Source organism: Hyperoodon ampullatus (assembly GCF_949752795.1).
Source record: "Hyperoodon ampullatus genome assembly, chromosome: 2".
In the NCBI taxonomy this organism is placed as follows: domain Eukaryota; kingdom Metazoa; phylum Chordata; class Mammalia; order Artiodactyla; family Ziphiidae; genus Hyperoodon; species Hyperoodon ampullatus.
In genome coordinates this window covers 22,808,495-22,825,088 of record NC_136915.1, presented here as the reverse complement: position 1 = coordinate 22,825,088, position 16,594 = coordinate 22,808,495, and the positions used below count along the sequence as shown (strand labels likewise).

Sequence of the window (16,594 nt, the reverse complement as noted above, 5' to 3'; positions counted from 1 at the left end):
AGGTTTCATCTATAAAAGGCTTCAATTGACATCCTTTTGAAACTTACTACTCTTCTGTGTTTCTGAAGCTCAGAGGGATATGGGCAACTGACAGGGATGTAAACCAGGGCGGAGTTTCTTAAAGAAGTTACAAATTAATTAGTTACAATATCAGGATAAATGGAATTGGAAGAGGGATGCTACCAAGAGGGTTGGGCGGTATTACTTAAATAATACTCAGGAGTTTTTATTCCTAAATTGTTGCCTGTTAAGAGCAGGACTAGGGCCTGTCAGCAGAGAGCTAGCCATGAAGCCCACTAACCTCTGCCTGCTTTTGTTCCCCACTTTGGTTATGTGGTTATGTGTTGTTACTTTCAGAATTGCGCTTTCTTTCACCTTGTCATAATTGCTGCCAAAAGTGTGTTTTTATAAGCATGGGGTTCTAGAATGGTGGCTTCATGGGGCAGAGAGAAAGATATGTGTTTTGTACAAAATAAGTACATTCATAAGTTTAATAAAATAGTTCTATTGCAGTAACTTGTAAAAATGTTCTTTTTTTTACACTGTGATAATTAATACTTTATCATCTCAGCTAACTCAGAGATAAGTTAATGAGGTGTAACATGCAAATAAAAGTTCTATAAGTGCTTTAACTGTGTTTCTAAATGAGATCTACCAGCAGCTGTGTGGAGAAGGCGCCACTCCCTTGGTTTCTGACAGTGAACAACAATGTGGTTGTTATTTTCTGTACGTGCAGGATAGTTCCCATCTGGGGAGCTGTGCAGATGCTTAAAGGTCAGTCAACCAGTATGTTCATTTGCAAGTATGTCCATTCTTGATTGTTTCCTAAAAGAAAGAACAATGGCTAAAAACAGGTTTAAAAAAGCGTATCCATTTGAATGTGGAATGCATGATAGGATACTTTTATGGGTGGTGGACTTCTCTTTCTAGTTACCATGCTAATGCCCTCCAATGGGCAAGGGGGCAATAGCAGTGGTTCTGGGTAGAAGTCACGTTTTCTTTTGATTTTGAATTCTATGATTTAGCGATCAAAAACTACTTACTCATTAATTCAGTGAGTGTTTATTGAATACCTACTGTGTCAACCCATTGGTCAGCTACTAGGAATATAAAGCAAAATAAGAGATTGATGTCCCAGGACTTGCTGATTCAGCATTCCCAATAACACAGAGTAGCTACTCAGGGATACTGAATTCCCTTCCATCTTGGCACTGACACGGTCTCACAGGAGCTCTGTGGATTCTGAGCACTGTGGGGACCCGTGGGGCTGAGCAGAGGTAGGCCACTCCTCAGCAGAGTGAAACGCCAGCCTCTGTAGAGCTTCTAGCTGCTCAAGCCAGGAGAACTTGCATTTTGGATATTTGTGGTCACCTGGGATGTCAGGTATACAGTGTTCTCTTGGTACATTGTTGAGACAGCAGGAACGGCACTATGACCCAAGTTATCAGAAATCCCCAGTGTCACAGCCAAGCCATGAGTCCAGCCTAGTCTCAGGAAGATCTCTTTAGGTGTACAGGTGGGAGATGAGGCTCCTTGGGAAATAGTGGTACTTTATTGGATTTAACTAGAGAAAAGCCAGTAAGAATTAGTGTCCTATGTGAATTAATATATTTGTTTTTTAAAATGCTGTTGAGGGAAATTGAAAACTCTTGATAAATTTTTGAGCATGCACCCCCAGGTTATATAGCGGTTATTTACATCAGTTACTATATTAGTTTGTTATATATATTACAAAACACTCAAAATTAGAAATGAAAAAGGATATTAAAAATAAACATGAAAGGATGTACCAACACAGTTGACCCTTGAACATCACAGTTTGAGCTGTGCAGCTCCGCTTATACGCAGATTTTTTCCAATAAACACATACTACACGATCTGCAGTTGGTTCAGTCTGCAGGTGCGGAGGGCCACCTGTAAAGCTGTATGTGGATTTTTTGACTGTGTGTGGGGTCAACTGTAATTCTTCTCTGTTTCCCAGTCAATCATCTTGTGTGCTCACTTTGGAGACCACTGCTTGGGGGAATCTCTAGCCCCATTATAATTCCCTCCCCACCACCCAGGGGTTTATTCCAGAGGTAAAGAAGACAAAAGCACCCTGAGGGTGGTATCTGCCTTTGGTCCATTCCCTTCCTACCCTCACTGCTCTAGTAAGACATTCACAGTTGTGGATTTCAAACATGTTTTCCTTTTAAGCCCAGCTTTCCCTGCTATGCAATTGCTGCCTTTCTCCTCACGGCAGCGTTTGGCCACTCGGAAATCCCCTTTTGTGGCAACTGGTGGCCCTCTCCTCTGCTCCCCTTTTGTGATCTTGCCCAATTTGGTGCCAAGATTAACTGCAAACATGAAAGTGAAACTGTTGACATATGCGTGGGGTCCTGATCCGTAGGGGTTCGGTGCCAAGGAGGAACTTTCTGTCTCTTGCTTATTGCTTTTCCCAGAGTACTCTCTTCCTCAGGGTCCTCCTGTGTGGTAGAGATTGCGTCTGTGGAGGAGGGTGTGGGAACTGGTGTGGAGATGAGCATGGGTGCTAGATACTGGGGACTGGCCCAGTAGCACGTAGTCACCGCTCAGTGGTCACCTGGAGAATGCCCTGCTGGAGTGTGGCGGCCTGGGAAGTACATGGGTCCAGAGAGCCGGAGGGATGTTAGGAGGCAAAGGAAGGACACACTCAGGTGTAGTGCCTCGAATCCAGGAGTGGGAATTGGACCCTCTTTCGGCTCCCGCCTCCACTGGACACTCCTTCCATCTTTTTGTCTCTTTCCTGTCCTCCACTGACCATGGTGCTTAATTCCGTGCCTGCATTAGCCCAAGAAACCAAAGTCCCACTACTTCTAGGAAGTGAGGCCTGTGGTCTTACCTTACTGAACAGGCCTTAACTGACCCTGGAAACTGAGTTATTCTCTGCATAGACACAGGCTTGTATTTCTTCTCTTATCTCGTTATACCGGCTCAGTCTCCACAGCCCAGGAACATAGTATAAACACTGGGATGAATTCCATGACTGGGAGACAGTGTAAGCATCTGAAAGGGGTGTTGGTTTTAGAGACAGGTACAGCTCTCAGATCTTGGTCAACAGTAATGATACTAACATGTTTACTGAATGTTTATTATGAGCCAGGCACTGTGCTAAATGCTCTACAGATATTATCTCAGTCGATCCTTAAAACAATCTTTTGAGGTAGATAACTTAGTTCCATTTTGCATGTGAAGAAACTGAAGCTTAGAGAAGTTAAAATCACTTGTAGGTGGTGAGCAAGGATCCTGACCCAGGCCCATGACTAGCCTGCCCGCTGAAGCACACTAGACTAGTTTGTTTCCCGATCTTTAAAACCAGGCCTTGTCTACCTCAGAGAGTTGATTTAGATAGGCTTTGTAGAGGGTCTGGTACACAGACAGAACTTAATAAGTGATAATCTCTTATCATTTTTCCGGAAGCTCAGATGTCATTTTTATTCTGTGGTTTTAAAGTGAAATAATCTTGGATAGTCACCTACAGCGGTCATGTGCTGGGTGCTGCAGAGATGAGGAAGACAGTCCTGGTCCCTCAGGGGCTCGGAGCCTGGGTGGGGGACGGGGAGAGGGAGGGGAGAGTGGGGCAGGGGCGACCAGCATTACAGTGCAGTGTGTCATCAGGATTGAGTCCCCTTTACCAAGAGGCAGGAGGCCCTGTGCTGCCATCACCAAGGTGGGCAGCCTCTTGGATTCCTTTCTGCACTAACCAGTGGGACAGCTGGTGTTGGGGTGCAGGACTGAGTAGAACCCAGCTGGCTACGTGATACCAAAGCTCCGAGGCTGAAGGAGCCAAATGCAAAGTGCTGGGCCCAGAACAGCCAGAGGGAAGCTGGTGTGGGGTCTATCCTATTTCCAGTCAGTCCCCACCCGGCCACTCCTTGTCCACAGTCTGATTTCTGAGAGACCTTGTCCAAGGTCCTCTAAAGGCTTGTAATAGTTGGCTGATATCTCGGGTTCCCTGAGAAGCAGCAGTTAGGAAGTAAGGTTCCTCCAGCACCTAGAGGGTTTTCGGAAACTGCTCAAGTACTTCTTCATAATCATGTTCACCACCTGCAAAAGAATCCAAGTCAGTGAGGACCTTTGGTCTTAGGTTCCTTCCCCTCTTTAGGGTACTTTCCTCCCTTGAACAGGGGAGGGCTTGGTCTGGGTGCTCTAAGGTCCTTGCTAGCCCAGAAACCACAGTTTGTTGTGTCTCAACACTTCGCAAACATTCTCCTGTGTGCCTTGGGGAGGGTAGTTGGGGGATGAAGTCATTTTCCTTGCCAGGGCCCTGGAGCCACTGGGAGAAGGACAGTAAGGGACCCTTCAGCCTAAGCCCATCTCATATAGGCCTGTCCATCCAACTGGGACTGTGGAAGGGTGGCTCACGAGCAGGGCCCTGCTGAGGGTATGGCCAGCACCATCAGAGGCAAAAGCAGCAGCAGAATGGCATGGGGGAGGGGAGAAGGAAAGACAGGGGTGAACAGGGGCTGACAGACTCACCTGTATCCCGAGTGATGGGCTTAGTGGGCCTGAGACCCTTCTTGTGACCAGGAGTCTCACTGTATAAATTGCAGCTGTCCTTGGTGACCTCTCGCAAGGTCTTCCTCCTGGGTGTAGGCAGCAGAGGTGGTTCCTGCAATTCGAAGGCTTCAGAAGACTGAGTGGGAGAAAAAGCAGAAGTTATCAGGGTCCCAAGAAATGGGGTAAGAGAGTACCTGAAATGCAATTTCCTTCAAATCTCACTTCCTCTGCTCCCCTCTGAACTTCCTTTTCAGTGTATGGCTTCTCAGGACCCCAGGTGTTTTTGCTACAAGCACTTGAACTGTTCTTTCGCAGGGGAGAAAGGGGCCAGGGTGAGACATGATAGGGTTGGGGGCTAGAGACAGGGTGTCCCTGCGTTTTTGTTTTTTTTTTTTTTTTTTGGCGGTATGTAGACCTCTCACTGTTGTGGCCTCTCCCATTGCGGAGCACAGGCTCCGGATGCGCAGGCTCAGCGGCCATGGCTCATGGGCCCAGCCGCTCTGTGGCATGTGGGAACTTCCCGGACCGGGGCACGAACCCGTGTCCCCTGCATCGGCAGGCGGACTCTCAACCACTGCACCACCAGGGAAGCCCTGTCCCTGAGTTTTTACACAGGGATTTGGTCATTGTCCTCCAAATCTTTTGCTGAAGGAGAAAAAAGTAGTCACAAAGCCTCAGGACAAACAGAGTACAGAGCTGAGAGGGGTCCCAGAAGGAAGAGGACTTTTATTGAAATCCTACCATGTGCCAGAAGCTGTATGTATATCCGTTCATTCACCCTCAAGTGACTCTCTGAGGAGCTGTTTGAGTTCCCAGTTTACACGTGAGGAACCAGGCTCAGAAAGAGTGTGCCATGTCAAGCCTCACACGGGATCCCTGGCCGGGCCAGGCTTCAGACGCAGAGCCATGTCTGTGACCTGTAAAGCCGCTCCTCTTCCCACCACGTCATGCTTTCAAAAGCAAACAGTACGGCTCCCTGATGAGCAGCGGAGAATACTGATTCCCAGGGAGGGAAATTGCTGGTTCTAGGACAACAAGCAGGAGCCATCCCAGAGGAGCCGTCAGGAACCAAGGCTGGGACGGAGGTCTCAACTCTTTGTACCACATTCTTTCCAGCACTGTCACAAGGCCTGTGTTTCAGATGTCCCAGTCTATTTTTGGTTCTGTCAGAAAACGACTACCCTACCCCCTGCCCCACAGATACAAGCCCCTTCTGGGGCTGAGATCGCTCAGGGTTCATCTTTTTAACTTCCACTGCCATCCCACTGCCTCCCCACACAGTACGAAATCCAAGTCTCTGCACATCCCAAAACAGTATGCTTGTTACAGTTTACAAAGTGCTTTTTATGTAGATCACTCCCCCCACCCCACCACGCCCCCCATTCTCAGCAGAGCATGGCTATCAGCGCCCACCTCAGAGGGATGCCGTGAGAGCTGGGTGGGGCAGTACGTACGTGTAAGGGGCCACCCCAGGGTAAGTGCCCCATGAGTAGAGACTAACAAAACAGCACTGAGAGTTAGTGATGTTGTCCCAGGCTCACTGGTGAGGAAGTACAGCCCACGGAGCGAGGAAACAGGGACGTGAACCTCGTGTTTCTGACTCTGAGGTTCTTTGCCCGCTTGTTGTGATTCAGTTTGGTTCAGTTCGGACTCACTGGCACTTTCTCTGCCTGCCTTGGAGTGGGAGGTCCCCACCCCACAGGACTCTTGTTCTAGCCAGAGACCAAGTACAACTAATTAAAACTACATGGCCTCCCACTTCCAAGCTATGTACAGCGTGCAGTGTGACTACAGAAGAGGGAGAACTGTCACCGCCTTGGAGGACATGTGAGCTGAGCCTCGCCCGTGAGCCTGAAAGGAGGAAGAACGTTCCTGGCAGAAGGACTGGCGTGTGTGAAGTGCTGAGGCAGGAATCCTGGCATACCGAGAGCGCCAGGAGTTCCTCTGTGGTTGGAGCTGCTGAGCAGTGGTGGAAGGTGGGCCTGGGAAGGTGAGACTGAAGTCAGCTATGAAGGACCCTGGATACCATGTTCAGGGGTTCGCATTACCCCCAGCAATGGGGAGCCACGGAAGGTTTCAGAAGGCGGGGCTGAGGCCCCATAGTGACCAGGGGAGGATGTGGGAGGCCGTCTGACAGCCGTGGGGAGGGGTTGAAGAGGCTGCTGAAAGTTTAGGTGAAAAATGGCTGTAGCTTGAGCTAGGGAGTGACAGCAGGGGCAGCAGAGAGAGGTAAAGCACCGTGAACTTGGAGTCACAAGGCTTCCGCTCCAGTTCAGCCCACCCCATTTATAAACTGTGTGACTTTGGGTGAGTCTGAACAGTCGCTGAGACCTCATTTTCTCGACTGTAAAATATGGATGATCACACCAATGTCAGGATGGTCAGGATCGAATAATAGGTACAAAGCGTGCACGTTTATAAACTGCACGTTCTGGAAATAGAGAGATGTAGAGAACAAGCACATGGACCCCAAGGGGGGAAAGCGGGGGTGGGTGGGTAGTGGCGGCGGCGGGATGAACTGGGAGATCAGGGTTGACATGTATACACTAATGTGTATAAAATAGGTAACTAGTAAGAACCTGCTGTATAAAAAAATAAAATTCAAAAATAAATAAATAAACAGACTGCACATCCTGTACAGCTGTAAGAGAAGCGTGATGCGAGACAGACAAAGAAGAAACGGCAGGACCCCAGTGATCCCTACAGGTGACCCCTCCCTGCCCACTTGGGTTCTGTTGGTACCTTGACGCCTTTCGCCTTGCTGACCTGCTGCTTCTGCCCACTGAGGCCCTTACTTTTCGGAGGCCTGGGTGGGGGAGCTTGACCCTCAAAGGCCGGTGACTTCCGAAGGCGATAATAGAAGGCCTCTGTCAGCTCCTCCACTGGGACTACGGGGAGGGGCCCAGCCGGCTGGCTTGGCTGCCCCTCAGCTTCCACAACAGTCAGGTCCAGCCACCGGGGAGGGACCTCGAAGCACATCTCAGGGTTGGAGTCCAGGCTGACCACCAAGAAGGGTTCCATGATCTTCTCCTCCAGCCGCAGGCCCAGGAAGGAGGGCAGAGGGTCATCAGGGTGGCTGGTGTCCTTGGTCACCACCTTGACCTCACAGGGCAGTGAGAACTGGGCAATCAGATCCTGCAGGCTGTAGCGCCGACCATCACCCAACTCTTCCACGAAGCCGCCAGAGAAGTGGAGGGGCAGCAGAATCTGTTCTTGGTCCTCTTCCTCTTCACACTCTTCCTCCCCAGGCTGGTCACTCAGCCGCTGACACACCAGGACGTCTATGTCCCTCTCTTGAACCCCAAGGGCCTGGCCAGACCCCAACACCTCCAGCCTGTCTCCCATGGCCAGGGACGTGAAGCCGGGGTTCTCCAACCCGTCTCCTTCACAGTCCTTTGTGGCCACTACCCGGAGTGGCTGGCCTGGCTGGAGAGCACCCAGGAGGTCGTAGGCCGTGGGGAACTCTCTTGGCCGCCGCCGCAGCTTGCCCTGGTAGGCCCCGGAGATCATGAAGTGTCTGGGCACTTTCCGGCCCTTGGTTGAGGCCAGGAACCGCCAGGGTGGCGAGGCCAGGCCATAGATGCAGAGCCTCTGGCCCTTCTGTAAGGAGCTCAGCCACGGGCTGAGGAAGATGGGGGGCCCCTCCGGGACTTCCAGGATCTCTGTGGGCAGGGGGAAGGGGCCTCCCCGGGCCAGGGCCTCGCTCAGCAGCAGCGGTTGCATGAAGTGGATGTGCTGAGAGGAGGCGGTGATATCCTCCACGTCAACCTCCAGGGTGGAGGGGATCTTGACGATGGTCCTGCGCACTGTGGAGGGGAGAGGCCAGCTCAGGTGCGCACCCTCCACCCCTCAGAGGTCTGAGCCTGCTAACCTCTTTCCTGTCTTCATCTTTTCTTTCATGCCAGCGTTTTCCTATCGTACCAGATTCCTTGCCCACTCTTTCTTTCAACCTCTTTTTTAAAAGTTACTATAAGAAGTTTTTAAAATATTTATAAAAGTAGAATAGTATAGTGAACCCCAATGTACCTGTTACCCAGCTTCAGCATTTAACCCATGGCCCATTTTCTTTCCTTTATACCCCCACCTATCCATTCCACCTCCACTGGATTATTTGGAATCAGAATAATCACATCTTGCCATCTGTGACTGTTTCAATGTGTATTGCTAAAAGAAGGGGTAATTAAAATTTCAAAAATAATAACCACTAGGCTATGATCACATTGAAATAATAATAATTTGATGATTCCTTAATATCACCGAATATCCAATCAGTTCACTTTTAAAATTTTAATTGAATTTTGAATGTAATTTTATAAGCTGTCTTTCCAAATCCTTTCTGGATTTAAATAGATAGAACCAAATCAAGAAAAACACTGACTACATGACTTTGGACAACCTCCTCCTGTCCTGGCCTTGATAGTGCCTGGTGCATAAACTGTAAGAGTGAGGAAAACTGGCCCACCCACTATGTTGTTTGAGCCGCACCACACGGAAGACAGAACAGGGGATGTTCTCCCTGTTTTGCAGATGAGAACACTGAGGCTCCGAGGAGTGGTGGTGACTTCCCTCAGGTCACATGGTTGGGATTTTTGCTCTGTGCCAGATGAGCTGATAATTGGCTGAAGCTGGGAGATGGGCACATGCGGGTTCATTATACTGTTGTTTTTTTCTTCAGAATGCTTTATAAATTACCTGAGCTGCCTCATTCTCCAGGGCAGTCAACTTGTTATTTTTACAAAAACTAGTAAACAAAGCATAGGTTGTTTCTTAGGACAGTCCTCAGGCGGGCTGCTGGCAGCATCCAGAGCAGGGTTGGTGAGGCAGAGGCAGAACCTGGCCAGTCAAGAGGCGAAGGCTGAGTGGAGGTTGAAGAATGGGGGTGCCCTGGGGGCCTCTACACATACACCCATTCTTGTACCTCTGCCCCAGCTTGGCCTCCGACCGGCCAGACCTGGCCAGGTTCTGCCTGTGTTTCACCAACCCTCTGTGTGCAGCCACCGGCCTGTCCTAAGAAGTAACCTATGAAACAGCTGGGGGATTCAGCCAGACAGTACCCTCCCAGACAGGAGGCCCTTCACGAACAATCTTGCTTTCCCCAGCAACAGGAAAATATATTTCTCCTGAGCAAACGGTCAACGCTGCACTTTCTAGCACTATGTTTCTTTGTCCTAGCTGCGGGCAACCTTGCAGCCCAACTTTTGCCAAACTTTATAAAGTATGTGGGACCTCACTCAAGTTACCCGTTTTCCTATCTCCTTTTGCACCTAACTTCCACTATTGGGGATTCTTTATTCTGTTACGTTGTATATACCAGGTAAACCACCTGGAATCCCTGGACTATCCACGGGGATAAGGGGCATCTTCCCATCAGAGCAGCTCCCCAGGGCCCCCTCTGTCCCTCCCGCCCCCGGGCCCACCCATCTGCCCGGGGAACTCACAGTGCATGATGGCTTCGACCTCATACTGGGGCATCAGGGTCAGGGAGCTCCAGGGGAGGGCGGGGCAGGTGAGGATGGCGTCCCTCAGGGCCGGGTCCTGCAGCACCTGGAGCAGAGTCCGAGGGGGCCCAGGCTCCAGTTCCCAGAAGGGCCCCTTCTGGGACAGGGGCAGGTGCATAAGCACCTGCTGGGCCCCGGTGCCCAGCACACAGCGGGCACAGCAGGTCCCGAGGTGCATTTCCACAGCCTCAAGCTTGAGGGGCTGCTCCTGAGGCACCACCCTGGCCTTGGTGGTGATTCTGTGGGTCGACATGAAGCAGATGGGCAGCTGTTTGGAGCTCTGGGTTGCAGCAGAGACCAGCTCCTCCAGGGTTCCATAGCTCTGGGGGCCAGTGAGGGGGCTGAAGTTGCCTGTGGGGCACAGCAGGGCGTGTCAGGGTGGGGCAGACATTTGCCCGGCCCAGGGCCACATATCCCGTGCCCAGGTCTGGCTGCAGAGAACCAGCCAGGATTCCCCGAGGACAGGGGCCAAGGGTGGGCCAGCATTTGGATATCCAGGCTGCAGGGCTGAGGGACGGCAGGCAGCAAGTGACCATTGCAAATGGACAGTGAGGGCAGGGGTGGGGACAGTTCCTTCTGACACAGGCACGGACACAGAGGGATTGTCACCAGAGACAGAACAGAACAGACACACTGCCACATTTTCCTACCTCCTGACCCCACCTGCCTCTCACTCTGCCACCTTTGTCTCCAGATACCTCACCACTGCTCCATTCCCACACACCAGCACCTACCACCCCATTCTGGGTGGGTGAGTGCCACAGTCCCTCCCAAACTAGAAACCCAGGAGCTACCGGCCAAATGACCTCTGACCACCCCTCTACCCCTCCCCCTGCCCTGTCCATTCTTCTGCCACCAGACTGGCCTAAAATACCCCATGTCTGGACATAATATCACTTCCAGGGTCTTCCTGCCCAAAACCCTCAACACAAATCTATTCAAGGAAGCACCACACAAAGTCGGTCTGAGGGACATTCTGCAAACATACTGATCTAGACTCTTCAAAAATGTTGATATCAAGACAAAGGAAGGCTGAGGAACTATTGCAGCCTGAAGGAGACTAAAGGAGGCCAACTGAATGTCATGTGCAATCTGGGACTAGATTCTGGATCAAGGCAAACACCGGGCTATCAAGGACATTAGTAGGGCGGCTGGTGAAATCTGAATACAGACTGTGGGTTATACAGTAGTGTTGTATCAATATTAAATTTCCTGAATTTAATCACTGAACTACAGTTTTGTGAGTGAATGTCCTTGTTTTTTAGGAGATACGCTAAATATTGGGAGTAATATTCAGATGTAATGGGGCATCGTGTCTATAACTCTCAGATGGTTCAGAAAAAGGATATATATACACACACATATATAGTAATATATGTTCATATGTATATATGTGTGTGTGTGTATGTATATATAATATACAGAGAGAGGGAAAGCAAACGTAACAACATGCTTAACTGGTGAATCTGGATAAACAGTATACAGGAGTTCTAGCAAGTCTTCTGTAAATTTGAAATAATTTCAAATTTTTTAAAAACCCTCAAAATACAAAACAAAACACATCACTTCCCTATTTAAAAGCTCTTTGGCGGGCTTCCCTGGTGGCGCAGTGGTTGAGAGTCCGCCTGCCAATGCAGGGGACACGGGTTCGTGCCCCGGTCTGGGAAGATCCCGCATGCTGCGGAGCGGCTAGGCCCGTGTGCCACAACTACTGAGCCTGCGCTCTAGAGCCCACAGGCCACAACTACTGAGCCTGTGTGCTGCAACTACTGAAACCCATGCACCTAGAGCCCGTGCTCCGCAGCAAGAGGAGCCACCACAGTGAGAAGCGCGTACACCGCAACGAAGAGTAGCCCCTGCTCACCGCAACTAGAGAAAAGCCCACGTGCAGCAACGAAGACCCAACACAGCCAAAAATTAAATAAATTTATAAAAAAATTAAATTAAATTTTAAAAGCCTTAAAAAGAAAAAAAAGAACAAAATGTGTCCGTGTCCCACACAAGCTCCCCCAGCCCCCCTGCGGTCTGGCTCCCGCTCACCTCCCCACCACTTGCCCCTCACCTGGAACCCATGCCCTCACTGGTCCCCTTCAGCGATCACAGGAAACCATACTGAGAAGAAGCCCGCAGAGGGTGCCTGCTCTGAGCCCAGCCCTGTTCTAAGTGCATCATCCATGGGAACTCATTTAATCGTCACATCAAGGCTGACTGCTCCATTACAGAAGAGGAAGCTGAGGCGCAGAGAGGTCACGGGAACTAACCACGGCCACAGCTAGTAGCCGGCAGAGGTGGGATTCCCATCCAGGCTGCTGGCTTCAGCGTCCAGGCCCATGGTCCACCACACTACCCACCTCCTGCAATGAATGCGCTACGGGGGGTTTCTGGAGCACCAGTGTGCTCATGCTACTCCCTCTAGCTGGGATCCTTCCTCCAGCTGAGGTGCCACCTCCTCCAGGAAGCCTGCACAGACCTCTGAGGCAGGCCACTCCTGCCCGGAGCCCTCTCCAAACTGGTGCCTGCTTGTGCTGTTGTCCTCCTCACTGCCATCCTGGAAACTCCCTGCCGGAGAGGGCTGCATCTGCTTCATCCCGAACCCCATACCCCAGCCCCCAGCACGAGGCCTGGCACACAACAAGTGTCAATAAGTGTTTGGTGAGTGAATGTGGGAGCGAATAGGAAAACTGGCATGTGGACAAAGACATGAAACAAAAAAAGGCCCAGCCAAGAGGCAGATGTAATCAGAGACGGACACGGAGAGGACGCAGCCACGCCAGCTCAGGACACCGTCAGAGGATATTCGGGTCTCGGGGCTGGGCAGTGGTGGATGTGAGAGCAGTGTGTGCCAACCCAGAGGGGTGGGAGTTTGTGCTGGGGTCACGTGTGCCCGAGGGTGTGCCTGGAGGGTTCCAGGGCACTCAGGGAGATACAGGTGCCTGCCTTACCCTGGAAGTTAGGAGTGAGCTCCATGGTCTGGCCCGTCCCCGGGTTCTCGCAGACCACCTTCTGGAGGCGAACACAGGTGACCTTGATCAGGTCTCCTGTGGAGAGGCAGCACTCATTCCCAGAGATCTCGTAGATGGAGCCTGCGGAGACAGTCAGTTTCACCCGTTCAGCAAAGGCCAAGCGCTGGGCGGCCTGTGCCCTGTTCCCCCGAGGCACTTCTCGGCCACACCTTTGCACACGTTGTTCCGGTGCCTGGAATGCCCTTCCCTGATGCCGCTCTGCCTTCTTTTAGCACTGACTGTACCCCTCTGTGGTCACATCCCCTTGCCTCCTGAACTCAGCTCACAGGGCAGGACTGATGCATCTCAGCCAGCACAGGCCCAGCCTCGAAGTGTGTGTGTTTAAGTCATGAATGAGTAAACAACCCAGTAAATCCCAGTTCCCTTATTAGCTACAAAATCAGGCCCAGGGAGGTTCAGTGACTGCCCCGAGATCACAGAAAGCCAAACACCCACACTGGCGCTTTCTTCTTCAGATGACTTGCTGTTAAGAGAAGCACAGGAGGGGATGGCGGGCCGCTGACAGGGTGGGCCCAGTAGGCGGGTCTGGGCCCTGACTTAGAAGGTTTAAAGGGCTATAGCAGGGTCCAGAGCATGGAAGGTGCTCAGTAAAGATCTCTCACACACAGCGACCCATCCTGCTGATGGGGGACAGACAGTGCAGGTGGGCAAGCCTCCAGGCCACCCGACTCTACTGCACCCCCAGGGCAGCCCCGGCAGGGTCCTTTACAACAGCCTTGAGAAACTGATGAAAATCCCACCCTTATCCCCAGGAAAATACACACAGGCTCATAAAACACACACTTCTGTCTACAGACGCTCGGGGCTGGTAACAAGAGCAGCCCTGGTGCTGAGCACTTACTATATGCCCGGCGCTGTGCTCAGCACTGCAGATGTGTCATGGCACTTAAGACTCATGACTGCCCCTGGAGGGAAGGACAGTTTCTCTTTCCTAAATACGGAAACCGAGCCCTGGCAAGGGTGAATGGGCCGCCTGAGATTATCAGGTAACAGGAGGCAGAATTGGGACTCCGCCCAGGACATCATCTGCCTCCAAACTGGGGCTCCTAACCACGCGGTGACCACAGCCATCTGCCCCCCTCCACTTCACCCCACTCCCACACACTCATCCTGTCAGGTTCTTCTCTTACCCTCACTTCCGCCACTCCCGCACCCTCCCCGGGGGGGAGCATAATGAGGAAACGCAAGTATTGTGACACAGTGGGAGGGGTGTCAGGGGAGGGCAAACAGAGCACAGATGCCTGCAGGAAGCGCCCAGAGAGAACGGGATTTGAACCCAGATCCCTCAGATTCCCAAGTGGGCCAGGCGAGACCCCATGGTGTGGTGGCCCGTCCTGCCCCCTGTGAGGCCCTCCATGTGTCTCACCCTTGATCTAGGAACCCCACTTGGGGCCTCAGAACACTTTTCTGGAAGCTGCTGTGGCAGAGCAAGGGAGCGGATGGAGGGAACAGGGTGAGGCAGGGCACTCAGACATAGTTTGCCCTCTAAGGAAGGAGCCTCCCGCACCCCACCCAGCCTCACTTCCCTCTCTCCTCGCCCTCCACCTTTCCCACTCAGTCGCCCACAGGTCCTCCCTCACCCTCAGAGCCGCCGCCTCTCCCCTCACTGCCTGTCAGTCCCTCCCCTCTCACCCTTTCAGGCAATGACTACTAAGCCCCAGCTGTGTACCATCCCTGTGAACCAGGCGGGCTGCGGCCATGTGGGCAGATGTGCGGGTGTGCAAGGAGCCAGGAAGGCTTCCCGGAGGAGGAGTCATTTTAGCTGAGAACTGAAGAGTTGATCGGATCAAGTACGGCCCAGTGCCAAGCAGAGGGCAAAGGCGGGATGGGGGGACTGAAGGAAGGCTGACCTGGCTCTTGAGAATCAAGCAACAGCCCGGCGTCGTGAGCGCCTGAATGCCGCGACCCCGCACGGTCGGACCTCATGCAATGCGCAACGCCGTTCCGCGGCAGCTTGGCTCGGTTCCACCCACTTGAGTATCTGAGCTCATGGACTTCCCATCACCACCCTGCGGGGCAATCAGCGATCCCGCATTCCACGGAAGCAAAAGCCGTGACCCGGAGAAGTTGGACTGTGGCCCCAAATCACACAGCTTGGGTAGCGGCAGCGTCGGGATTCGAACCCAGGGCGCAGTGTCCCGGGTTTCTAACGCCCTGGCAGGGAGAACCGGTCCGCCGCGGGGCCGGGGTCGGAGGGGTCTCGGCCCTTCACTCACCCTGGAAGTAGACACCCGAGCAGACCCGCAGCACACGCGGGAGGGAGGCGGGGTCCAGGGCGCACACGAAGTCCTGCAGCGACACGGGCTCCATGGTCCGCGCGGCTCGCTGGGCGCGGACTGAACGGCCCGCCCGCCGCCGAGCGCGGCAGCCCCGCCCGGCCGGCCCAGCGGGGCGGGGGTGCCTGGAGCGCCCCGCCCAGGGGCGTTGGGGATGCGACGCCGCGTTCTGGGACGCGCCACCTCTCTCTCCCGGCCTCAGTTCCCTTGCCTCTATAAGGGGGTTGCAGTACCCACCTCTCACACTGGTGTCAGGATTTAGAAGGTCAAGACCAGGACCTGACGTCCGGGAGGCTCTGGGTAAATAAGAGCTGGTCCCTACGTGCCCAGTCATCAGTGAGGTGCCCCATAGTGGAGGGAGGACGAGGATGAAGATGGAGAAACCCCCGACTCGCACCCACCCCCGTTATCCCCCAAGTCTTCTCCGAACGAGGAAACACTGCCCTCCTGGTGTAGTTCTGAGTCTCACAGGAGGGACACAGCCTGCCTTTTGGGTCTGAGGAGGAAGATAGAGCATCAGGTCTCCCGAATCCCTCTCCGGGACACTCCATGGTCCTTTGCCGCTTATTACCTTTCCAGGACGCAATTCTACTTAAAAATTCTTCCTTGGGGGCTTCCCTGGTGGCGCAGTGGTTGGGAGTCCGCCTGCCGATGAAGGAGACACGGGTTCGTGCCCCGGTCCGGGAGGATCCCACATGCCGCGGAGCGGCTGGCCCCGTGAGCCATGGCCGCTGAGCCTGCGCGTCCGGAGCCTGTGCTCCACAACGGGAGAGGCCACAACAGTGAGAGGCCCGCGTACCGTGAAAAAAAGAAAAAAAAAAAATTCTTCCTTGGGCTAAAGAGAAATCTGCTTAGGAGAGAGACCAACCACTTCTCCTGACCCCAGAGAGGATAAGGATTTTCCATCTCCCTGTGCCTCAGGAGTCAGACAGAGGTTCAAGTCCCAGCTCCTCCTCTGGCTTGTTATATAATTTTAGGCAAATCACTTTGATGTTGAGTTCTAGTTTCCTCATCTGTAAAATGGAAGAAAGAATCTTTTCTAAACTGATCATGAGGATTAAATGAGATGATATAGATATTGTACAAAATGCTTTATTTCGTTTTTTGTCACTATAAAATAACAGAAGACTTCTAATCAGAAATAATAACAAAAGTTTAAAATAAAAAAATAAACCCTAATTAAAGACATTTGACAGATAAAAAGAGGACATTCTTTTCCCAAATATAACGAACATTTTGCCGTGTTTCTTTCTACTCTTTATTCTGCCTGGGTGTGTGT

General features: G+C 52.2%; 1 protein-coding gene across 1 annotated transcript; it reads right to left on the bottom strand.

Annotated features, from left to right (window-relative positions):
- Positions 1 to 3,438: 3,438 nt before the first annotated feature.
- Positions 3,439 to 15,349, bottom strand: THEMIS2 (thymocyte selection associated family member 2; the record flags this gene model as incomplete). The annotated part of the gene is made up of 6 exons (XM_079726693.1): positions 3,439 to 4,065; positions 4,498 to 4,654; positions 7,261 to 8,324; positions 9,957 to 10,367; positions 12,959 to 13,099; positions 15,256 to 15,349. 6 exons carry the CDS (start codon positions 15,347 to 15,349, stop codon positions 4,013 to 4,015), a joined length of 1,920 nt encoding a protein of 639 aa, XP_079582819.1. The 3' UTR covers positions 3,439 to 4,012.
- Between the last annotated feature and the right edge of the window lie 1,245 nt (positions 15,350 to 16,594).